The 23,360-nt window shown below is 45.8% G+C and overlaps 5 protein-coding genes across 6 annotated transcripts; 2 read left to right on the forward strand and 3 right to left on the reverse strand.

Annotated features, from left to right (window-relative positions):
• The first annotated feature begins 469 nt into the window (after positions 1-469).
• On the forward strand, positions 470-4,209 carry LOC129356281 (deoxynucleotidyltransferase terminal-interacting protein 1-like). Its single transcript, XM_055025875.1, is given in 15 exon segments — positions 470-1,021; positions 1,738-1,808; positions 1,893-1,971; positions 1,973-1,990; positions 2,069-2,167; positions 2,252-2,311; positions 2,390-2,409; positions 2,411-2,444; positions 2,727-2,782; positions 2,860-2,899; positions 3,044-3,102; positions 3,220-3,280; positions 3,357-3,428; positions 3,519-3,572; positions 3,965-4,209. Coding segments are annotated over 15 exon segments (924 nt in total). The 5' UTR covers positions 470-946; the 3' UTR covers positions 4,091-4,209.
• An 87-nt stretch (positions 4,210-4,296) lies between these two features.
• On the reverse strand, positions 4,297-5,702 carry LOC129356282 (DNA-directed RNA polymerase II subunit RPB11-a-like). Its single transcript, XM_055025876.1, has 3 exons — positions 5,440-5,702; positions 4,561-4,661; positions 4,297-4,487 (listed from the first exon to the last, which is right to left on the reverse strand). The coding sequence occupies exons 1-3, from the start codon at positions 5,580-5,582 to the stop codon at positions 4,366-4,368; spliced, it is 366 nt and encodes a 121-aa protein (XP_054881851.1). The 5' UTR covers positions 5,583-5,702; the 3' UTR covers positions 4,297-4,365.
• Positions 5,703-7,279: 1,577 nt separating this feature from the next.
• Positions 7,280-10,422, forward strand: LOC129356278 (ubiquitin-conjugating enzyme E2 C-like). The gene is made up of 7 exons (XM_055025872.1): positions 7,280-7,401; positions 7,616-7,747; positions 8,212-8,239; positions 8,702-8,788; positions 8,857-9,061; positions 9,130-9,189; positions 10,315-10,422. The coding sequence occupies exons 2-7, from the start codon at positions 7,638-7,640 to the stop codon at positions 10,350-10,352; spliced, it is 528 nt and encodes a 175-aa protein (XP_054881847.1). The 5' UTR covers positions 7,280-7,401; positions 7,616-7,637; the 3' UTR covers positions 10,353-10,422.
• Positions 10,423-11,620: 1,198 nt separating this feature from the next.
• On the reverse strand, positions 11,621-15,680 carry LOC129356290 (regulator of G-protein signaling 9-binding protein-like). The gene is given in 6 exon segments (XM_055025878.1): positions 11,621-12,075; positions 12,145-12,287; positions 13,551-13,575; positions 13,577-13,755; positions 13,847-14,082; positions 15,629-15,680. Coding segments are annotated over 5 exon segments (717 nt in total). The 5' UTR covers positions 14,049-14,082; positions 15,629-15,680; the 3' UTR covers positions 11,621-11,907.
• A 1,653-nt stretch (positions 15,681-17,333) lies between these two features.
• On the reverse strand, positions 17,334-22,939 carry LOC129356293 (E3 ubiquitin-protein ligase RNF182-like). Of its 2 annotated transcripts, none has more exons than XM_055025882.1 (8): positions 22,436-22,939; positions 21,757-21,818; positions 21,535-21,661; positions 21,290-21,443; positions 21,138-21,205; positions 19,594-19,723; positions 19,305-19,528; positions 17,334-18,613 (listed from the first exon to the last, which is right to left on the reverse strand). In XM_055025882.1, the coding sequence occupies exons 3-8, from the start codon at positions 21,631-21,633 to the stop codon at positions 18,437-18,439; spliced, it is 852 nt and encodes a 283-aa protein (XP_054881857.1). In that variant the 5' UTR covers positions 21,634-21,661; positions 21,757-21,818; positions 22,436-22,939; the 3' UTR covers positions 17,334-18,436. The 2 variants fall into 2 exon arrangements, with proteins under 2 accessions (XP_054881857.1, XP_054881856.1); XM_055025881.1 differs by having other exon boundaries at positions 19,305-19,531; positions 22,436-22,938.
• Between the last annotated feature and the right edge of the window lie 421 nt (positions 22,940-23,360).

Here is a 23,360-nt window from a genome sequence, read left to right on the forward strand (position 1 = left end):
TGTAGATAGTGTACAGCTGGACTGATTTTGAGGTCTGTTGATGTTTTGCTGTTGATCAGTTTTTATTTGGTCTAATTTAACCTTTTGAAAGAGATGAATGTGTTTGTTTTTAACCGAACCAAAGTGTTTATGATGTATATGAGTGTGTACAGTACAGCCGCGTATGACAGCTGGGGCTCCTCCTGCTCTGCATGAACCTGTGGAGGAAGTTCAGTCCTGGACTGGTGGTGGTCTCCGGGGTCCTTCCAGCTTCAGTGTAAATTCAGTCTGTCCTTCGTACTGCCTGCAGACCTGCAGCTTCTCTCCTAGTAAAACTATATTCAGCCCAGTACGACCAGTCACCTCATCCTTCTGCACACACACAGGCATTCTATCATCCCGAGAACTTCCTTTAATTTTTCATTTATTTATCTAGCCTGACCCGTGACTCAAACATCACTGCTCCTTTTGGGGCCAGGCTCATAAACCCATAAGATGTGACTGAACATTCATGATGAAGTGAAAACCCACAAGTTAAAGTTCACCTTAGTCCGACCCGGCTCGGTTGTACATCTAAACCCAGTTAAATAATAGAGTTCTATACAAAAAAAACTGGATTTATGCCATCGTTCTGTCATCCCATACTGAGCTTTTATTTTGAAGCCTGGAGCCGGAACCTGAAGCTTCTATTTTGACACAACTGGCCGGAACTTTACCATCTCATGTAAACGGAAATGATGGTGTTACTTCCTGGAAGTAAACATCACATTTCAGATTGATTATTGATCAGCAGCCGATTAAAAACAAACTTTTAACTTCGCGTCCAGTCGGAGCGCCAAATCTACCCGGACCACGTTAAGTTTCCGTCTGCTGCTGTAGACACCGTTAGCCTAGCCGAGTTGCCCGGTTCAACCCGGCGTTCACTCGACCGAAACGAACCGCAGCAGAACTTCGGAGCGGGCCCAGCATGGGAGCTCATCGCAGCGAAGGAGGCCGGGAGTGGCTGGAGCAGGTCGGAGCGGAACATCCGGACCAGAACCCGGTAAGGATCTCGGAAGAGGAGGCAGCTAGCTACGGCTAGGGGCAGCTAGCTACGGCTAGGGGCAGCTAGCTGCGGCTAGGGGCAGCTAGCTGCGGCTAACAGCGGCCCCATATTTATTATTTAATTTTTTTTAAAGGGACGCCCCCCTCTATATTTCTGGATCTTGATATTAGGTCAAGATCCAGAAATAATTTATTTTATGTTTTATTTTAACCAGAGTGCTTGAAACGGGCTTACATATTTTGTTTCAGAATATTGACTCTATATTATATTTATCATAATTTTGTTGCAAATTCAGAACTTCACTGTTGTAAATTCTTTTTATGGTTTTTGTTAAGCTAAACTTTTAAAACGGAATGAAATATTTATTTTAGGTTTGTAATATGTTCATTAACTTGCTTCCAAACAGATCAGTGGAAACTTTGAGCTTCATTTAAAGTTTATGAATTATAGTTTCAGATAAACTGAACCCATTATGAGAATCTGGTTCTCTTCTGGACCACAACAAATTCTCTGGTCAGAAAATGAAGATGGGAATCTACAGATAGTAGCTATAAGCTCAAAATGATTTACCTGTGGCAGTTTTGGATTTATTTTGTATGAAATACCAATTTAAGCTGAAATAATAAAAAATAAAAAAATCGATTTTTATTAGACAGATAATGATGATGATGATTGAGGAGGAGACACTGAACTGCCTGTTCTTCATCATCCAGAAGCCGTGGAACCTGATGATCAAACATCGACATGTCCAGAGACGAGGACGGCGCTCACACACTGCAGTCAGGTGAGTGCAGCTGGACTGTGGTTCTGCTGGTTCCAGTTCTGACCCATCCAGTATAATCCCGTCCCGTGTTCCACCTGTGAGCAGCTACACGGATCCCCAGGTGTCCATGGACCTGCTGAGGGCCGTACTTCAGCCCAGCTTCAACGATGACATCATGGCAGTTTTTCAGGAAGTACCAGAAGGTCAAGGTCACGCCGTAGGGTCGGCCGCCACCATAGGGTTGAGGGCGTGGCGTGTGACCAGATGTGTCTGTGTTGCAGTTCTTTGAGAAGGCGGCAGAGAATGTGAAGGAGAATGTCGGCGAAGACATCCAGACAGACCAGCTGATCCGGGAGGCCTGCAGGAACGTTCTGGAACATGTGAGATCACTTTCTGTTTCCTCCCATAGTAGCCCAGGCTACCAGGCTACCTGCACTCACCTGATTCTGTCATGTCATCACCAGGCAAAACAGCTGTTTCCAGAGGTGGAGGGGAAAAGAACGGGGTCGGAAGTCGCGATGAAGGTACACGCCCTTTGACTGGCCAATGAGAGCAGGCTGTGACCCACCTTGGTTTCTGACCCGGTTCTGTTTGTTCTGCAGAGATCCAGAGCAGCTGATGAACTTTGTGATCAGAGGAAGTCTTCTACCTAAGAAGGTAGTGTGCTAGCCAGGTTGTCCTCAGCATCTCCCTGTTCGATGTAGGACTAGGCTATGTTAGCTAGCTTGCTGGGTAGGCAGTGTAAGCTGGGTAGCTAAGAGCTATCTAACATAACGTGTACTCTGTTAGCCATCTAGCTTTGTTGGGCGGCCATGTTAGCTACTAACGTTTTTGCACCTGCCGTGGGAACGTGCTAATTTTTTGCCGGTTGGCTAATCGTCTAATCAGGTGAGGTTGCTGACTGTTGCCTTCGTGTGATTGGTCCTTCTCTGTCCTCAGAGGAAAAGTCGTCCAGGTCCCGTCGTCTCCTTAGACCGTCCCGCGAGCTACCCTCTGTGAGTACCTGGCCAGGTGACATCATCAGCGTCCAGGCAGACCGCAGCACCTCATTGGTTTGAATTTTTCTCCTCAGTGTGAAGCCCAAGGCGGAGCCTGTGAGGGAGGGGCCAAAGGTGAGTGTTCTTAAACTCCAACAGGTGATCTTCAAAGGTGTGCTGTTAGCTGATTACTGCCACCTAGTGATTTCCTTTAGCAGAGCCATCGCTAAAGGAAATCACATGTGAGGAAGTTCACCTGTGTGTCTCTGTGTGTTTCAGTGGGATCCGTCCAGACTCAACGACAGCAGCACGTTCGTTCTTGGCTCCAGAGCCAACAAGTCAGTCACCAACAGGCACCAATCAGAACAGGCGCTATGTCATGAGATCAACTTTGATAAACTTTGTTGAGTAGCTGAACAGGAAGTGAGTCATTGGCTGCTGTGATGTCACCACAGGGCGCTGGGGATGGGCGGAACCAGAGGCCGGATCTACATTAAACACGCAGATCTGTTCAAGGTGAGTCCGGCTTCCTGTCACATGACTTCTGAGTGCAGGCATGCTGCTGACCTGCGGGGGGCGCTGTGTATTTCAGTACGCCGCTGACGCCAAGGACAAGCAGTGGCTGGCGGAACGGCACCACATGAGGGCCACAGGAGGCAAGATGGTGAGAACTCTGGTACCGCCAGAACATTTTGGTTCTGTTTGGTGGTTCTGCAGAACTTCTGGTCTCTAATTCTGACCCGTTTCTTTTCAGGCCTACCTTCTGATTGAAGAGGACATCCAGGATCTGTCCCGCAGCGACGAACAGGTGAGACCAGCAGTTCGGGTCGGGTCGATGAAGCCAGAACAAACAGATTCAGGCTGAGTCAGTCGAACCGATCCACACTCCGGACCAGAACCTTACAGCATTCTGACTCTCTGATGGTTCTATCCCACTGCTCATTGAACTGGATCAGAACCAGACTGGGACAGTATATTAAATATGGAGTCAATAATGTGGTTCTGAATCTCCTTCACTTTCATGTTTCTATTTGATTACCTATTGAGATCAATAAAGTAGTTTTGAATTTATTCATATTACTTTCCAGCAATAAAAGAAATTCACTATGTTCTTAGTTTAATTTTCATATTTCTTGCTTATTGTTGAGCAGGAACAAAATTCTCAAAACCTTTTAAAAGCAAAATGGTTTGCATGATAAGCCGCCTGCGTTTTCCAGGGACTGTCCGGACGTGCGGATGGATGAGCTGAAGCCGTTCGGCGTTCCTCCCTGGATGGTGGAGAAGATGCAGCGCGCCATGGAGGCTCAGAGGGACAACGACCCCTAACGGTTACATGACCCCAAGGCTCTCATCATGTGACCCCTTCATTATTATTTTTATTATTGGATGTTTCTGGTTTTGTTTTTCCTGCTGAAAAAACCCCCAAATAAAATCTGTTTCGTAGACGATGTTTCTGCCGTCTCTCAGCTGTGACATCACTTCCTGTGATCAGCTGACATTTGGTTCTAGCAAATATGAAGCTTAACAAACGCTCAAGACATGACATCACAACTTTATTAGAAAAAACATGGGGTGGAGTGAGGTCATCAGAGTGGGCGGGGTCACTCGATTCCTTCCTGTTTGTCTTTAATGGCGACCCGGAAGCGTTCCTCCAGCAGCGACAGCTCACTGATCAAGTCTGTGATGGCATTGGTGAATGCTTCCTGGGGAGAACATGACATCACTTCCTGTTAGCCACCACTTTCTTTCAGCAGGGATGCATCTCGGCTGGCGTGTGCAGGCGAGTTACCTGGGACTGTAGTCAGGTGTGGTCTGGACCCGGATGACGATCTTGTGCTCCAAGGGATGAGGAACTTTATAACCAGCGAACAGAACCTGAGGATCCTTCAGCAGCTGACTGGAACACACACACACACACACACACACACACTGGTCACAGGGACAGCCTGCATGCTGGACCGCTGCTATGTTTGCATTCAGGTAACATCAGTGAATATAAATAGAGGAGCAACAAAAGCAGAGGAGGTGGAGAAGCGGCTGATGTCATATGGACCATGTTGACATTAGAGGCCTTCTCAGTCAGAGGCCTCTTCAGAGACACTGCAAGACTGACTGCTGCAGGAGATCCTTCCACAGCATCACTGTTCTACAATCTGAGTTATAATATTTAGTTTCCTGTTTGGATAAATGGAGGATGTTTAAGTTACTGCAGTAATCCCAATAATCTGAGGCGTCACGTTTAAAGCTGCATGGCTTTATTCACATTCCAGATATCTGAACCTGGTTTATGACTACAATTATTAAGACATTTCTAATTATTTATGAAATACCTATTTTAGATTTAATCACATTCTCACAAAATGTCAGTTTTAATTCAAGATGTCTGCTATTGATTTCTAAGTTATTAAATTAAGTATTAAATTAATCTGAACATGAATCTGGAATAAACCTTCAGCTTTGATCATTTTCACATTTAAATCTAAATCGTTCAGGTTCCTTGCTGAACGTATTCAGGAGCCGGTTCATCTCAGAATCAAGACAGTCCTGTAGTGTGGTTCTGTGTAGACCAGTATTCTGTGTGGACCGGTTCTGTGTGGTTCTGTGTGGACCGGTTCTGTGTGGTTCTGTGTGGACCGGTTCTGTGTGGACCGGTGTTGTGTGTCAGTTGGTCTCACGCCCGGATGATGTTGCCCAGCGTGTGGTCTTCCTTGTTCAGCGTGAACAAACAGGCGTTGGGAACCTTCGTGTCTTTGCTGATGCTGATCTTCTTTTCTCCCTCAAACAGCAGAAATGACTCGAAAGCTGGCGGAGCGTTCATCGTTCCGTCCGAACCGAACCTAGATCAGAAGTACCGCTCAGAAACACTTCCGCTCAACCGCTTTTCTTGCTCTTCTGTAGTTGTTACCAACACCTTGTTGCACTAGTGCCATCTACTGGTTCTTCTTCTCCTTCTTTTGGAGGTTGGCGAGCAACGTATTGATGTGCGTTACCGCCATCTACTGGTGGAGTGTGGACACGTACATGAGCCCATCCCACAAATATACTTTATCCCAGGGCTCTCAAACTCTGGAGAGCCACTCAACTTTTAGCTGAGTCTCTGCTGCAGCAGCTGAACGGAATAATGAGTCATTAAAACTCTGGAGATCCGATCCACACCAGGAGGAGGAAATGAAGCAGTTTCATTCCAGCGCTTTGTACCTGTGGCTCATCTAAAACCTGCAGACTGGGAGTTGGAGACCCCTGCTCTATCCTTTCTATCAGTTCCATCTTCTTAAGCTATTTAAGGTAAAGAACAAATTATTCAGAAGTATAAATTGTGTCCAAAATATCTGGTTTATTTAACTGTAATATATTGTCTTGCAACCTACATGCTAATTCCTTTTGCTTAACAGAATATTTGAAACAGAACATCAAAACATGTTTTACTGTCTCTTCTTGAAAACAAAAATTGCATTTTCTTAAAGGGTCAGTATTGTTCAAAGACCTAAGCCATTATTCAAATGAGCAACCACATTTACAACCTTGAGTTCCCAATTTCAACCTTTCAATGGTCAATATTAGGCCCAAATATTTTTCTGCAGCTAATAAAATTTTTGTAGCGATTACGATGTTTTCCCATCTCAAAAAGAGTGTCATTCACCTCTTATTCTGCTAATAATTGCATCCTCCCTCCTATTTATTCCACCAATTCTTGTAAGATCAACTGTATTTTCTATTCCTCTTGCTTTTATCTCATCCACCTCATCTTCTATCATTTCTTTGCACACACCTTTTCTTTGATCAAGCTCTACAATTTCAGCAGCGTCCACATTGTTTATATTTTTGTAATCTCATATGTATTACTTTCCTTTTCAACACCTTACAGACTATAATAACACTACATTATTTATTCTCCTCTAAAGCCAATAACATATGCACATAATTCTACTGTATAGTTAAAAAAATGCAGGTTTTTTTTAATCTAGTCTGTGTTTAGAATTTACTACTAATTTTACTACTAATACTGACTTAATTTTTTCAATCTTTTGAGCGATTTGTATCAATATGCAAATGAACATTATAATTATTCCCTTTATTTTGCTTAAATGTATATTTCACTGGTCTTTGCTTTTGATGGGCTGTTCTTTATTGCAAAATACGTTTGTTTTATATAATTTTGTTCTTTAATGATAAGAGTGTGAATAAACCTCAGCACCTGAGGAGAGGCAGATTTATTTGTTTTTTAATATCAAAGTAATTTAATATTCGGATATTTCAGATGATATTTAGTTTTTTTTTTTCATTCATTTATGAAAATTGACTTATTGACACTGGAAAACAAAAATAATTAGAATATTTGCTTTCTTTCGGAGTTTTTCTTCCATTTTGAAGACTTTTTTTAAAAAACTCCTTGGACTTGACATCAAAATAAAAACGTAACTTATGCAGTTTCCGGTTTAATTTCCAAACCGACTTCTTCAATAACCAGCCATCTCATTGGTGGGTTTTGGATTATTTGGGTTTGAAAGTCGGGAGCTGATTGGCTGTTGCCGAAGGAACGTCAGTTTAAACTGAGGGGCGGGAGAAAGTTCAGTTTGTTCTCCGAACCGGCAGCAGCTGCTACTGGACTGAAGCGAGCTGACACCGAACCGAACCCGGTGAGTCTCTGATATGGACGGGTCAGCCAGCTGACGCGTTTACCTCCTGGTATCACGTGGTGTTTGTTTGTTTAGCCGTTAGCCGAACCGGCTAACGGCTGTTAGCATGGAGCTAACGGATTGATCAGGGTTCTGACCCGGAGCCCTCAGCTCCCACGGGCTCTGTCCGGGTTTCAGAGTTTCGGCCCGGTTCATTCCCTCTCTCTGTCCCCAGCACGAACCGAACCGAGTGACCCATGGCCTCCCAGAACATGGACCCCGCAGCGGCCGCAGCGTCCTCCGCGGCCGCCCTGAAGGGCAGCGAAAGCGGCAGCAGCGCGGCCAGAGGCTCGGTGACCAACGGTGAGTCCCGAACCTCCACAGAGTCCCGAACCTCCACAGAGTCCCGAACCTCCACAGAGTCCCGAACCTCCCAGAGTCCCGAACCTCCACAGTCGGTCCAATAACAGCGAGCGTAACTTGTTACCATGGTAACGGAGGCACATGACCCGCAGCAGACCCAGCAGCTCTAATTTCCGGTCCGGAACTTTTGGTTCCTCTGGGTTCAGGTTCACAAACAGATAACAGTCCAAACACAGGAGCCCCACAGGGGCCTGGTCCCTTCCACTGACCTCTGACCTCTACAGAAACGCTCAGATTACTCTGCAGTTGGTTTATGGAACAATTAAATCATCTTACATGTGAACAAACAAGAGGTGAACAGGGTCAAAGGTCAAAGCCGTTTCCATGGTGGGGGAGGAAGTGGAGGAAGATGAAACGTTGAGCTGCAGCAGAAAGTCAGTTTTTCTGAATGTGTCTCTCTGTCCTCAGGCTGCAGCAGGAGCTGATGACCCTCATGGTGAGTCCATTTTCCCTGTTGCCATAGTGAACCCAGAGTGGACCGCCGGATTACTCTGGTCAGAACCAGAACTTCAGACATGAAGAGCTTTCTGAACACCATCTGGACCCTGGATGACATCATCAGAACTCTTGGTTCTGGTGGGGGAAACCAGCAGAACCAAGAGTTCTGAGAGTTCAGCTGGTTCCAGTACCAGAACCATCGAATAAGACGCAGGAACTGAGTTTCTTCCTGCTGTCACCAGATAATCCAGAACCATTTCATTCCTCTGTGATTCATTAAGACACTAAAGGCCCAGCAGAGCCGACCCAATTGGGCCCAGCAGAACCAACCTGGACCACAGCTTCACTCTGAGCATGCTCAGACTCATCTGTGGTCACATGATCGTTTATTACGTTGTATTAAGCGATCATGTGACCTCTGACCTGATTCGTGTGACCTCTGTGTGACCTCATGCTGCAGATGTCGGGTGATAAGGGCATCTCGGCGTTTCCAGAATCCGATAATCTCTTCAAATGGATCGGAACCATCGATGGAGCTCAGGGGACGGTGCGTACTCCCCCTGTCTCTGCGTTTATGGTTCCTCTGACCCGGTTCTGACCCGGTTCTAACTCCAGGTGTACGAGGGGCTGCGGTACCGGCTGTCCCTGGACTTCCCGGCCGGCTACCCGTACCAGGCTCCCCGGGTCCGGTTCGTGACGCCGTGTTTCCACCCCAACGTGGACGATCAGGGCGCCATCTGCCTGGACATCCTGAAGGACAAGTGGTCGGCTCTGTACGACGTCCGGTCCATCCTGCTGTCTGTCCAGAGCCTGCTGGGAGGTACCGGAACCGCCCGAACCGGTTCCGTTTGCCCTCCACCGGGTCGCTAACTTGCTGTCTCTCTCCAGAACCCAACAATGAGAGTCCTCTGAACACGGCCGCCGCAGAACTGTGGGAGAACCAGGACGGTAAGGGAACCAGAACCAGAACCTCAGGCAGTAGCTGGGCGGACCAGTCGTGTTCTGACCCGTTTCTATTCATGGCTCTGATCAGATCAGCTGTTCCTCTGTAGCCAATCAGCGCGCAGGATCTCTGATCAGAGCTGTGATTGGTCAGTCTGCCTTCAGTTCTCTGCTACACTTTTCAGATTTTGGCCCGGTCCGAATCCTCTGTCTCCCCTGCTCATGTTGAAGGTTAAAGGTCACAGTGTGTCCCACATTCTCCTCATCTGCCCATTTTGGGTCCTTTTTTCATGCAAAGTTTGCAGTTTTATGGACTTCTGCGAATGCGTTACCCACAGTTCATTGCAGCATGTGACGCTTTGAGTTAAGAGTCGGATTTATGGCAAAGTTTGGTTGTTTTTTTCCATCTTTATGGACAATTCAAAGAAAATATCATCACAAGGCACATTAGTTATAAAGTTTGATAAACTGAGCAGAAAAAGCAGAAATAAATAATCAGAAACTGACAATAAAGAAAAACAAAATGTCACAAATGAAAGACAAATTTCAACTGACAAACTTTACACATAATTATGAAACTAATATCTTAAGTTGGTTGTGTTTTAGTTCCATCAGTCTTCTTGTTTTTCACATCAGGCCTTTTTTATTTTTTATGTTTGTCCTGAACTTGATCTTTATCATTATCTCCACTTTCATACCAAACTAACTTTGATCTGCATGAAACAGGCGGTTTATGGCTCAATATCTCTGAGTCAAATAGGCTGACAAATTCATTATTAGGACATTTTAATATGTAGTTTTGGGAAATATGGCAAAGTTCACAGAGCGAGCGCAAAAATAGAATAAAATCAGTTTTCAAAAGTAAAATATGGAAATATTTTATGTTTTGCTGAACATGAGGGATTATATTTATTTTATTTTTAACAAAACTCATTTCTCCAACCAGCATCTGAACAGGCAGAAAAACCTTCACTGAACATTTAAAATCATCTTTTAGCAGCAGGAATACAGACCAGTCGGCCATTTTGGATTTGAAGTTATGACCTCTGACCTGATGTCACAGGGCCCTTTAATTCTCTGAGCTGCCGTTTGTTCTGCAGTGCATGATGGGAGTTGTTGTTTCTGTTGCAGCCTTCCGGGCTCACCTCCACGCCACGTTCCAGCACTGAAGCAGCTTCTCCGTCTGATTGTATCATATTTTTATGTTTGTTTGCCTCTCTGTTAATAAAGAATAAAGTTTAATCAACCAGACTCTGTCTATATGGAACCAGACCCGTGAGAGCCACACGCTGCAGAACCAGATCCTGATGGAGCCGTTTTTAGAAACTTAAGTCCATTTCACACGACGCGATATTAGAAAAGTCGGCCGATTGTGAAAACGTGAGAGATCAAACCCCAGACGATTTCAAACGTAACGGCTCGATCAGAGAGCGTGAAGGGACATGAAATCCCTCCAAATTAAAACTGCATCATCACCACAGCTGAGTTCAGAGTAAACAAACATGGACAATGAAGAGGAAACTTTAGTTTAACCCAAACAGACGGAACCAAAAATCAAAGCTTTGGGTTAAGAACTGGAGACATCGCGAGCATGGATTATATGTGTTGCATCAACATGGAGGAGAGGTTTTTTCATAAAAAAAATACTGTTTTTTGTTTTCGGTTTTGTCATTTAATTAACCGTTTACGTATAATTTTCAAATGTTTCGAAGTGTTTATATTGTAGAATATATGCATATAACTGAAACATCAGAGCAGCTTAAAGTAGAAGAAAGCATTTCCTCCATATTCATTATTTAAAAATCAGATGCAGTTATCCTTTTGCCCCCAACTGACCGAAAGCTTAACGTATTCCAGCTCCTTTATTGAAACTTATTGTATTGTTGAAAATTGTACTATGACTAGAATAAAATCAAATGCGCCATTTCAACCAAAGATTGGAAAGCGCTTCTCACCCAGATGTGCTGTGCAATAATTTTATAATTATCTTTCATTAAAAAAACAACAATCCAATAGCAGCTGCTCCGAATAAGGATCAAGTTTTATTTATGGTTTTATGAGATCTAATTAAGCACATTTCATTCACCAGAGCCGCGGTGAACGCCTCTGCTCCCCCGACTGGACCCGATCGGTCCTAACCCTCCACCGACTGGACCCGATCGGTCCTAACCTCCACCGACTGGACCCGATCGGTCTTAACCTCCACCGACTGGACCCGATCGGTCCTAACCCTCCACCGACTGGACCCGATCGGTCCTAACCCTAACACACCACAGGATTATCGGTTACGATTGAAGCAACAATCTTAGACTCTAAGATTGTCTTAAGGGCAAAATCGAGCCAAAAAAACGTGTAGTGAAACTGGGCTTTAAAACTCATCATAAATCATCACAAAGTGAAATATTTCTGATTGTGGAAGGAAGCCCAACATGCAGCGTCTCAAACTGAAATGTTCAGATCAGTGAAACAGATGTTCTGCTGCAGAATCTTATTGAAGACTAATGGCTCTGATAGATGTGTTAACTCTGGACCCGACAGAACCAGCAGATCACCTGTTGAATCTGAAGGTCGTCTGCTCCTTCAGATTGAATGGATGGGCACTTCTTCCTTCCACTGAACTTTCTGTGCTATAATTTTCACATTATTCTAGTCCTCTGCTACATTCTGGGTCAATATTTCTATAGAAGATTTCTATTGGAGCTCTCGGAACCTGCTGAACCGGGCCTATCCGACCCAGCAGCAGGTTCCCTGGCAGCAGGCGGGCAGCTTGGTGCCGCTGGACGACGCCACCTCCATCAAGTCCTCCAGGCTTTCCTCCGGATCCTCGGCGTCGCTCAGAGCCTCGGCCCACGCCGGCTGGGTCGACTCAACCGACCAGAACGCCACCGGGACCTGCAGAACCAGAGAGAGCTGAGCCCGGTTCTGCTGAGCCCGGTTCTGCTCAGGTTCTGGAGGTGGAACCCTCTGCTGCAGCTCACCCAGCTGGGCCTCCAGGCCTGCGATGTGATTGGTCAGATCTGGACTGGGTTCTTCTTCCAGAACCAGCCAGGGGACTTGGACCAGCGCCACCCGGGCCGCCAGACCCACCGGGCCGTCGGAACATCCTGAGAGGAAACGGCAGAAGAGAGGAAGCTGAACCCTGCAGGTCACTTCAGGAACAAATGCAGAATTTTTTCAGATTTTATCCAACTTTTTTTTTCTTTTGTAAAAAAGAAATTACAGAAAATATTTTCAAAAAGGGATTTCATTCAATCACAATATCTGTGAGTTTTAAGACGGATTATTAGTCATAATATTAGCAGAGTATAAATACAGTTTTACCAGAAAAATGTTCTAGTAAAACATTAGATCTTCACTAAGTGGGCTGCACAGTGGCGCAGGTTCTGAGTTCGATTCCCGGCCCGGGTCTTTCTGTTTGCATGTTCTCCCTTTGCCTGGTGGGTTCGCTCCGTTCTCCGGTTCCTCCCACAGTCCAAAAACATGACTGTCAGGTGTGTGTGTGTGTGTGTGGTGTGTGTGTGTGTGTGTTTGTGTGTGTGTGTTTGTGTGTGTGTGTGTGTGTTTGTGTGTGTGGTGTGTGTGTGGGTGTGTGTGTGGGTGGGTGTTTGTGTGTGTGTGTGTGTGTTTGTGGTGTGTGTGTGTGTGGGTGTGTGTGTGGGGGGGTTTGTGTGTGTGTGTGTTTGTGTGGTGTTGTGTGTGTGTGTGTGTGTGTTTGTGTGTGTGTGTGTTTGTGTGTGTGTGTTTGTGTGTGTGTGGTGTGTGTTTGTGTGTGGGTGTGTGTGTGTGTGTGGGTGGGTGTTTGTGTGTGTGTGTGCGTGTGTGTGTGTGTGTGTGGGTGTGTGTGTGTTTGTGTGTGTGTGTGTGTGTGTCTGTGTGTGTGTGTGTGGGGTGTGTGTGTGTGTCTCTGTGTTGCCCGGCGACCTGTCCACGTGACCCCGCCTCTCACCTGGAACGTTGGCTGACAGGCAGCTGCTCTCGACCCACTAACCCTAATAATTAATATAATGTGTTAAAACATGAAGCTTTTCGTTATCTGTAAAACTTATAAGAAGTAAAACTTCACAAGATGCTCAATATTCTCTTTTGATTTTTTTTGTGTTTAATCTTTGCAATTTTATTCTCGAGTTTAAAAGTGAAATAATCATAAACTAGTCCTAATATTCCATCTTAAAGTCGAACTGAATTCCAATCAAACATTATCAAACAAGATGGCCGCTCTGGGCGATGACATCACTCGACCTATGAAGAGAGCATTGGCTGAAACGTTTATTTCCACAAATAAACCTTTAAAACCAAATTCAATTAATTTCTAAAATCAGTTAATTTCCCAGCCAATCAGACGCAGGAGGGCGGAGCCAACAAGTCACCTGTGTTCACCAGTGAGCGTCTGCTGGGAGCGCTGGGTCAGGGGGAACTGACCAATCAGATCTTTGGCCCTGCGGAGGTCAGACAGGAAGTTCTCCACTGCAGACAGGAAGAGAACCCACAGTCGCTCTGAAGCATGTCTGTCATCCACGGCAACGGGGGCGGAGTCACAGGCTGACAGCAGGCGCAGCAGGCGGCGAGACAGACCTGCAGAGGGACAGGTGAACCCAGCAGGACAGGTGAACCCAGCAGGACAGGTGAACCAGCAGGACAGGTGAACCAGCAGGACAGGCGTTACCTGAGCAGATCCGGTGAGCCAGCGCTCTCGTCTCGTCCATCTCTTCCCGTAGGAAGCTGCTGTCGGCTGAACTTCCCAGTGACGCTGCCAGTTGCTGGAAGCAGGAAGTGACCCGACTCAGAGCATTCTGAGCGCCACACTCTGCCTGCTGCCGCCGCCGTCCTGCTGTCAGCTCATCCACCGAACGACGCCACCGACTCATGATGGAACACAGCCGATCAGAGCTCAGTGTCGGCCTGAAGGTCATCAGAAGGTCAGCAGTAACTGGTGAAGCTTTAGTTTGGGTTCAGACGGAAAACACTCCGGTTCTGGTACCGATTGATGGTGATCACCACTGGCGCCTCCAGAAAGTTTTCAAAAGTTGGGGGTGAGGTACAGCTAAAATAATTCTTTAGGGGGCAACTTCACTGCAATGGGGCCGAGGCCCCCCATCCTATAGGGGCGCCACTGCTCAGTTGACATTTAACTGCCAGGCGGCGGCATAGAGCAGTCCGAGCCTCAGAACCTGCAGGCCTACTGTCTTCACATTTCCCTTCGTTACAATCTGGGTGAACAAGCCACTCGGATCCAGAACACAGGACAAGAGGACAAGACAGGACAAGAGGACAAGACAGAACAATGGGACAACAAGACAGGACAAAACAAGACAGGACAAGAGGACAAGACAGAACAATGGGACAACAAGACAGGACAAGACAGGACAAGAGGACAAGACAGGACAAGAGGACAAGACAGGACAAGAAGACAAGACAGGACAAGACAAGACAGGACAAGAGGACAAGACAGGACAAGAGGACAACCATCTGGAGCGAGATTTAAAACAAACTGCTGAATGACTCCAGATATTAAAACTCATCCAGAAGTTTTAATATTTGACTAAGCTGATGATGCAGGACGACGGCATGTATAGTACAGAGCAAAAGTTTGGACACAACCTTCTCTTTCAAAGTGTTTCCTTTATTTTCATGACTATTCATAAGGTAAGAAAGCCCAGTTATCAACCTGACAGGTCACACCTGTGAAGTGAAAACCATTTCAGGTGACGACCTCTTAAGCTCATCAAGACAATGCAGAGGTTGCTGCTTTGAAGAAACTACAATATGAGGTGTATTTTCAGTTGTTTTACACTTTTTTGTTTCGCACATATTTCCACATGGTTTAATTCATAGTTTGATGCCTTCAGTGTGAATCGACAGTGTCAATAGTCATGAAAATAAAGGAAACTCATTGAACAAAAAGGTGTGTCCAAACTTTTGCTCTGTACTGTAGTTTACTTTGCTTCAACATATTTGCACTAATATCAGTATATATCAGTTTAATTGTGAGAAATATTATAAAATTTTTCATTTCAACCAGATAATGGAGTTAGAGGTTTGAACAGAATAAATCAAAAGGAATATACACTCTAAAAATGATTTTGGTGCAAAACATTTATAATACAGAGTGGACTGGAAACCAGACAAACTCTTTAAATATGCAATATAAATATAACTGCAAGTGAAACGGACATAACAGGACAATTACAAAGAGTTACAGGAATAATTGTAGCTAATGCATTTAACAAGCTAAATTAATAAATATAACTGAAATTATAAGTTAGAAAAATAGCAGTTAAGTGAAAAGCACATAATTAAGAATGTTACTGAAATATTTGTTTGTCACTGATGGATCAATATAAAAGTTGTTTAATTTACTTCATTAGAATGAATCATGCTGTTACCTCATGAATCGCTCTTCTATTAAATAATTAATATTATTATTAAAGGACATGTTGCGTTTTACCTGAAGCGTCTCACCTGCTGCTGCTCCCACCTTCCTCTGCGGTGGATGCAGGTTTCTGAAATCACCCAGGTTCTGCTGCTCCACAGGGAGCGTTTGTGTTTTTAATTAACTGGCAGAACAGCTGAGACCCCAGAGCCCCGCCCTCCAAGCCTCACCTGTCCAGGTGGAACAGGTGAGGTGACAGAGCGTAAACTCACCCAGTGAGTCACGTTTTCTGTTCCAGCTCAAAGATCACTGATGATGTGTTGGAGGTGGATAGAAGGTGAAAGGTCAGGGGTCAAATGGGGACTGATGGAAAAGCAGAGATGACCAAGACCTTATTAGGAGATAGCTTGTTGAACAACTAAAACATGTCAGAGACATGGGGAACGTTGAGCAACCCTGAGACATTAGCCAAGACATCAGGACAAAATGTCTCTAAGACAGTGATGGATATGAGTTTATCTGTCCAGTTACCCAATAAAGCACAGCAACAGTGTTAGCCAATGAAAATGCACCGAAAGCGGGTATAAACCCTATATAAAGAGGAATCTTTGGTTGGATCCTCCAGGCAGCTTCGAGTCAAGACCGAGATGGACAAAGAACTCTGCAGCTGAAGAAGAGCCAGAGACACAGGGACGAAGACTGTCCTGTTCACGGGGACCAACCCATCAGCCCCGCAACATGTGGCTTCAAATCGCACTTCTCTCATCGGCTGGGTTCAGACCCCAAGGACAAGATGAAGACAAAGATGAAGATCAAGACAAAGACCCAAGTCCTGTGTGACCTCACCATGGATGCAGAGACTAAAGCTCATCAGACCAACAGAGATCCCTGCCTTCATCAATCAACCTCCTCTTCCTCCTGCTGCAACACCTTCTTCATCATCGATCCAGTTCTGGGGTTCGAGACACCAAACTCCGTCCGTCTCTCTAAAGATTCCCTTTTTAGTTCTTAGTATCAGCGTTAGGGAAAGACAGGCTAGATGATTGATTTTACTTATTTGATTATTTCTGCTACTTAATTAAGCTGTACTGACCCTTGCAAAATTGCTTTACTAATAAAATATTTAGCATAAAGAAAATCTAAAAGATGTTGTAGACATTCAATTAATGAGTCACCTCAAAGTTCTTTGATGGTAGTAAAATAGCTGTGATGTTTGATTCTGGGAAGAAAACTAGGTCATGTTTTATAGGTTGCTTTAGCCCAAATTTAAAACAACATCCTTGGGACTCGCCAGAGTCACTAAAAGTAACCTGATTCAGTAACAAGTGCAAGTTGCAAAAAAGAGAAGGAGCGACCGTTAACAGATGTGCTCTGTGGAACTAGTTATCTGTATGTTGCTCAGTCTGGCTAATTCACAGGGGGAAAAAGGGTGAGACATCTGGATGTAGGCCGTAGAAATCAGGCGAATCCTTTCTAGAAACCAGCTTAAACAGAGTTTACTTCAGTTCTGGATCGGGTAAATCCCAGCAGATTTAGGAAACTCAATTCACCCGTTAGATGGAGAGCTGGTAGGACATCTCCCCTCTCAGAAGAGGAAGTAGTGACTGAGAGAGGAGAGAGGGAAGTAACGACAGTCCTTGTGATTAGGGATCCTGAAAACAATAAAAGAGAGGAGCAGACAAATGTGTTTTCAGAGCGGCAGGAGATTGTAACTGATAGCACATCTCTGTCTGTTCTCCTCGCGAGTAAGAAAGAATCTAACTCTCTTGTCTTTCCTGTGTTTGTTTAATCTGTGTTTAATAGGTGACAATTAGTTTCTACAAAAGTCGGCAGTCTGCATGCGACACGGACAGGAAGTGACACGGACAGGAAGTGACACTAGCTCCAAGTCGCCACATGATTAACACACCATTTATAAGTGATCAAGTCAACATTGGCACTTTGACAGAAAATTAAACCGATTAACTGCTGAGGTTCCTTCTTCCATACAGTTAGCTTAGCTTAGCAAACCCTTGAAACGGTAGCAGAGTCAGAGACAACAAAACTGAATTTAGCATTATGTTAAGACAAAACAGAAATTACTCAACTTTGTTTCTTATCTTTGTCCATGGCTAACATTTTCCACTTTTCATGCTAAGCTAGACGAACTTTCCATTCCCGTCATTTTGCTAAGCTAAGCTAGCACTTTCACTTTGCTTCCAGTTTTGATACTGAGCTAGCATAACACTTTCAATGACAATCACTTTGTGAAGATGGAAAAACACTTAATTCTTAGTTTTTATGCTAAGCTATGGTAATACCTTAATCTCCTGTATTTATGCTAAGCTAACCCTTTCTGTCTTTTCAGTCTTTTTGCTAAATTCAACAACACATTCTCTCTGTTCACTATTCTTGTGCTAAACTATGCTAATGCTTTCCTATTTTTACTGTGCTTATGCTAACTCAGTCCTAACCATAGCATTTACCAACATTTCTTGTGTTTAGCTACATTAGCCTAACATCCATTTTCACCAGTCAATATGCTAGGCTAGCAAAGGCTAGGCTAGCATGTTTCCAATGTTTTGGATTATTTAGTTAACTGGGAATATTCCTGGTGGTTCGTGGCTGATGGGCTGAACAGAATTACATCTTTACACACAGATTGATGCACAGCATGTCATTAGCAACATGCTAACAGGAGTTTCCAGCCCGTCCCTCTCTGGCTGTGAGGATGAAACTTCTGGTCCGTCTCTCTTGTGGCCAAGAAAGTGATGCTGGTGCTCAAAAGAGGAGGGGCCTTTACGGCCGCCGCCAATCAGGAATCAGCTGAGAGTTCAGGTCTGGAGGTTCTGTGGCTTTGCCGCTCCGGTGTCCTTGTTGCCATGGCAGCGGCCTTCATCGTCATCATGGCAGCCTGCGTGCGGCGATCGCCTCCCTCACCTCATGACAGATGCACTGGCAGAATCCGTAGAGAACGAGCAGCAGCAGCGTGGACGGCACCAGGCTGACGAGAACCACGCCCAGCAGCAGCTGGCCCATCATCAGCAGGTAGATCCCCAGAGGCAGCGAGCTGAAGTACACCTGGGGTCAGGGGTCATGGGGCATCGTGCCAACATTTCGCGTTACTTTTAATGCGGACACGTGTCAATTATTCTACATTTACGTGCAAAATGTTTTGTGTCCTTTCATCATAATTGTCAGCTCTATTTATTTGAACTGCAGCCACAGCTGAACATCCGTCATAAGATAAGAAGCCTGCAGTAATGCACTCAATGAAACGAATCAGTTAAATCAATACCAATAATACCAATAAAGATTAAGCAACTTCAAACTTTATGCTTTGTTTTCTCATTTGGCATCTCACAATAATCAATAGATCAATTAATTAACTAAAACGAGCTCAATAATTACCATTTGCAAAATTTACTGTTTTGGTTTTCCTACCAAAAATTCATCTTTGTTGTTTCTGTTGTTAAAATGTTCATTAGAACTTAAAGTTTATTGATCTTTGGGATTTTTATTGCATTACTGGAAATGATCTCAAAACAACAATATTATTGTTTGTCACAACAACTTCTGCAGGATTTTTATCTGAAATGCAAAATGTTCATATTTTTGACCAGAAAGTTTTGTTCAAATTACTTTTTTTAATCTGTAAATGATTAATCAATGATTAAATTAATTGACAATTATTTTAATAACTGATTAACCCGATTAATTGTTTCACTGGAGCTATTTGTTAGTGATGGTGCCAGCTTCGTCTGTCACTGACCATACACAGCGCCCCCAGCAGGCAGCGTGGGAAGCTGCGGGACGTCCAGGCGCGACACTTCTGCGAGGGGAAGCTGCAGGGCAGCGAGTCCAGGCTGGGCGGCCGGTACAGACCCACCACATTGATCATGCTGACCGAGTCCGAGGACGGGGAGTCGTCCGGCAGCTCCATGATGGTGATCACCAGGCAGTCGGAGGACCGGAGGGACGCGTCCGTCCCTCCGGCTGCTGCAGAGCGGAGAGTCAGACCACAGACACAGAGACAGACAGACACACATAGACAGACTGACCTTTCAGAGAGGTGGGAGTCAACACCACCTCTGAACCGCCGCCATCTTTAACTGTCGATCCCTCCTGCTGGGCTCGGTCCTGACAGGACAGAACCGCCATGATGTGCCGGTCGTCTTCCATCAGCCACACCTGGAGAGGCGGAGACAGAGTCCCAACGTGGACCGGAGTGATGGGCAGTCCACCACTTCCTCACCGTCTCACCTCCTAACAAACCCGTCTCACCTCCTAACAAACCCGTCTCACCTCCTAACAAACCTGTCTCACCTCCTAACAAACCCGTCTCACCTCCTAACAAACCCGTCTCACCTTTTAACAAACCCGTCTCACCTCCTAACAAACCCGTCTCACCTCCTAACAAACCCGTCTCACCTTTTAACAAACCCGTCTCACCTCCTAACAAACCTGTCTCACCTCCTAACAAACCCGTCTCACCTTTTAACAAACCCGTCTCACCTCCTAACAAACCCGTCTCACCTCCTAACAAACCCGTCTCACCTCCTAACAAACCCGTCTCACCTCCTAACAAACCTGTCTCACCTCCTAACAAACCTGTCTCACCTCCTAACAAACCCGTCTCACCTCCTAACAAACCCGTCTCACCTTTTAACAAACCCGTCTCACCTCCTAACAAACCTGTCTCACCTCCTAACAAACCCGTCTCACCTTTTAACAAACCCGTCTCACCTCCTAACAAACCTGTCTCACCTCCTAACAAACCCGTCTCACCTCCTAACAAACCCGTCTCACCTCCTAACAAACCTGTCTCACCTCCTAACAAACCCGTCTCACCTTTTAACAAACCCGTCTCACCTCCTAACAAACCCGTCTCACCTCCTAACAAACCTGTCTCACCTCCTAACAAACCCGTCTCACCTTTTAACAAACCCGTCTCACCTCCTAACAAACCCGTCTCACCTCCTAACAAACCCGTCTCACCTTTTAACAAACCCGTCTCACCTCCTAACAAACCTGTCTCACCTCCTAACAAACCTGTCTCACCTCCTAACAAACCTGTCTCACCTCCTAACAAACCCGTCTCACCTCCTAACAAACCTGTCTCACCTCCTAACAAACCCGTCTCACCTTTTAACAAACCGTCTCACCTCCTAACAAACCCGTCTCACCTCCTAACAAACCCGTCTCACCTCCTAACAAACCCGTCTCACCTCCTAACAAACCTGTCTCACCTCCTAACAACCCGTCTCACCTTTTAACAAACCCGTCTCACCTCCTAACAAACCCGTCTCACCTCCTAACAAACCCGTCTCACCTCCTAACAAACCCGTCTCACCTTTTAACAAACCCGTCTCACCTCCTAACAAACCTGTCTCACCTCCTAACAAACCCGTCTCACCTCCTAACAAACCTGTCTCACCTCCTAACAAACCTGTCTCACCTCCTAACAAACCCGTCTCACCTCCTAACAAACCTGTCTCACCTCCTAACAAACCCGTCTCACCTCCTAACAAACCTGTCTCACCTCCTAACAAACCCGTCTCACCTCCTAACAAACCCGTCTCACCTCCTAACAAACCCGTCTCACCTCCTCGTCAGGGACGTAGGTCTCGTGGCGGCAGAACGGGCAGCTGATGACGGTCGGTGAAGAGTCTCCTGAAAGCCAGGATGAAAGCTCACAGAGCAGGTCTTTAATGGAGCGTCAGCAGCAGCAGCAGCACACCTGGCAGGTGAACTCACCTATGTCCACCATCTTCTTGAGACACTTGGCGCAGACCCGGTGCAGGCAGCCCAGCAGCTTTGGTTTCCGGCTCCGAGTGTTGTATCGGTTGTAACAGATCTTACACTCCAGTTCCTCCACGGTGTAGACCAGAGACTGAGCCCAGCTCTGAACCTGAACACAACGCACAACAGGCCGTGGGTACCTGAATGCACCATGATGGCTGTAGGACGTTCCAGAAACAAGGCATGATGGGAACTCTCACCTTGCCTTCAATCTCCTGGCCAAGCTCCGCCTCCATCAGCTGGTTCATCTTAGTGGTCAGTTTGAGGTTGAGCTGATCAGTCAGAGTGTGGATGTTCATCCGTCCAACCAGGAGGCCAGACGTCCATCTAGGGAGAGACAGGTGAGACAGAGACATGTCTCACTGGCCCGGGCCGCCACCCCTCCAAGTGAGTTCAACAGGAGGACAAGTTCAGAGACACACCTGGAATCTACCCTGTGGTACTCCACAAGTAGCCCTGCAGGTGGAGGAAGAGTCACCGTTCACTGTGGAGAAACAACTGGATCAGAAACCAGAACTGACATCTAACAGAACCAGATTGAACCAGAGGCGACACCAGTCCACCGTCTGAGGCCAACAGAACATCAACAGTGACTTTCAGCAGAGCTGATCCAATGATGAGTTCTGTAATCTGGCTGACCCAGAACCATCTGACCCAGAACCATCTGACCCAGAACCATCTGACCCAGAACCATCTGACCCAAGACTTCAAATCAGAATCAAGTCATCTTCATCTCGAGGTTCTGAAGTATAGGTTTAATTACCTTATAAAACCTGTGGTTCTGATCAGCTGGTTCTGATCACTTGGTTCTGATCAGTTTACCAATTGTATATTAATAAGAGCTGAAAATATTATGATTGGTCGTTATGTCCACTAGCTCTGCAATAGAACTTCTGGGATAAATGGATTGGACCTGGCAGCTCAAATTAGACCCTAACCAAAGAGAATATGATCGAAACGGATCAGAACCACGGATCGACGACAGAACCTTCATTTACAACCTCAAGCTGATCAGTTCTCCTCTCACGGACCAGCAGCTGCTGCAGCTGCTGTTGCTGCAGCTGCTGCTAACTGCTGCAGCTGCTAACTGCTGCAGCTCACCTGCTGGCCTGTGGAGATGCTGAAGGTCTTCCAGTCTCAGGGGGTTCTGGACTGCGCTGGTTCCGGTCTCAGTTGCTCCGATGGTTCTGGTTGCTGCAACATGTTGGCCTTCAGCATCAACAGTTCCAGTGGTTCTGAAGGTTGAAGGGAGTCCAGCGGTTTCGGGTCTGACGGAACCGGTTCCGCTGGCCGCAGCTGTGGCCTCGCGCTCAGCAACAGTGTCCTGATTTCTGTCCCCGCGACAGAACGCTGGATGTGACGTCACTGCGGATCTCGGCCGCCCGTGTCCCGGTGTCGGTGCCAGCGGTTCGGTCTGTCTAGGGGTTCTGGTTCTGTTGTCGGTCGCGGCTGGTTCCGGTGAGTCGCGGTGACTCACCATCCCTCCGACTCACTGCGGCGGGAAGCCGGTCACCATGACAACCGCTCAGATGGCGGAAAGAGCCGACCGAGCATTCTGTGGGCTCCAGAACCGAACCGAACCGAACCGAACCCGAGCGCATAGGAGACCTCTGTAAACAAGTGTCCCCCTGGAGACACTTGTTCTCAGCAGTGGCGCTCCAAGGGGGGCTGTGGGGGCCTGGGGCCCCTCTGGAAAAAAATTAATTATTCATTTTCTGAAATCAAGACATAAACATAAAATCAAACAAGCACACAAATATATGTATGTATATATATCTATATATGCTGGGATGGACAGACTTTCTTCCATTGGTTGTTAATATTAGTGAAAGATTATGTGCAGGTACAGTTTGATAAACAGAATTTTTTTAATGAGAACTGTTTGTCAACCAATGATAACTTTTTAAAATAACTTTAAACCTGATATTTGCTGTCAATAAGCACATTAAGCCCATATTTTATATGTCAGAAGGGATTTTTATATCAGCCTGATGTAAAACTGTCTTTCCACACACACTGGTTTAAA

The sequence above is a fragment of the Poeciliopsis prolifica genome, unplaced genomic scaffold, assembly GCF_027474105.1.
Source record: "Poeciliopsis prolifica strain line A6 unplaced genomic scaffold, Auburn_PproV2 SCAFFOLD163, whole genome shotgun sequence".
In the NCBI taxonomy this organism is placed as follows: domain Eukaryota; kingdom Metazoa; phylum Chordata; class Actinopteri; order Cyprinodontiformes; family Poeciliidae; genus Poeciliopsis; species Poeciliopsis prolifica.

Excerpts from the sequence above, each read along its gene's own strand:
- LOC129356282 (XM_055025876.1), bottom strand. The coding sequence starts at position 5,582 with ATGAACGCTCCGCCAGCTTTCGAGTCATTTCTGCTGTTTGAGGGAGAA. Across the intron at positions 4,662-5,439 it reads CTGGGCAACATCATCCGGGC|TCAGCTGCTGAAGGATCCTC; the intron begins GTGAGACCAACT and ends TGTGTGTTCCAG. Across the intron at positions 4,488-4,560 it reads CCAGACCACACCTGACTACA|TGATGTCATGTTCTCCCCAG; the intron begins GTCCCAGGTAAC and ends GCTAACAGGAAG.
- LOC129356278 (XM_055025872.1), top strand. The coding sequence starts at position 7,638 with ATGGCCTCCCAGAACATGGACCCCGCAGCGGCCGCAGCGTCCTCCGCG. Across the intron at positions 8,240-8,701 it reads AGGAGCTGATGACCCTCATG|ATGTCGGGTGATAAGGGCAT; the intron begins GTGAGTCCATTT and ends CTCATGCTGCAG. Across the intron at positions 9,062-9,129 it reads TGTCCAGAGCCTGCTGGGAG|AACCCAACAATGAGAGTCCT; the intron begins GTACCGGAACCG and ends GTCTCTCTCCAG.
- LOC129356293 (XM_055025881.1), bottom strand. The coding sequence starts at position 21,633 with ATGAACATCCACACTCTGACTGATCAGCTCAACCTCAAACTGACCACT. Across the intron at positions 21,206-21,289 it reads CAAGAAGATGGTGGACATAG|GAGACTCTTCACCGACCGTC; the intron begins GTGAGTTCACCT and ends CCTGGCTTTCAG. Across the intron at positions 18,614-19,304 it reads TGCTGGGGGCGCTGTGTATG|GTGTACTTCAGCTCGCTGCC; the intron begins GTCAGTGACAGA and ends CCCTGACCCCAG.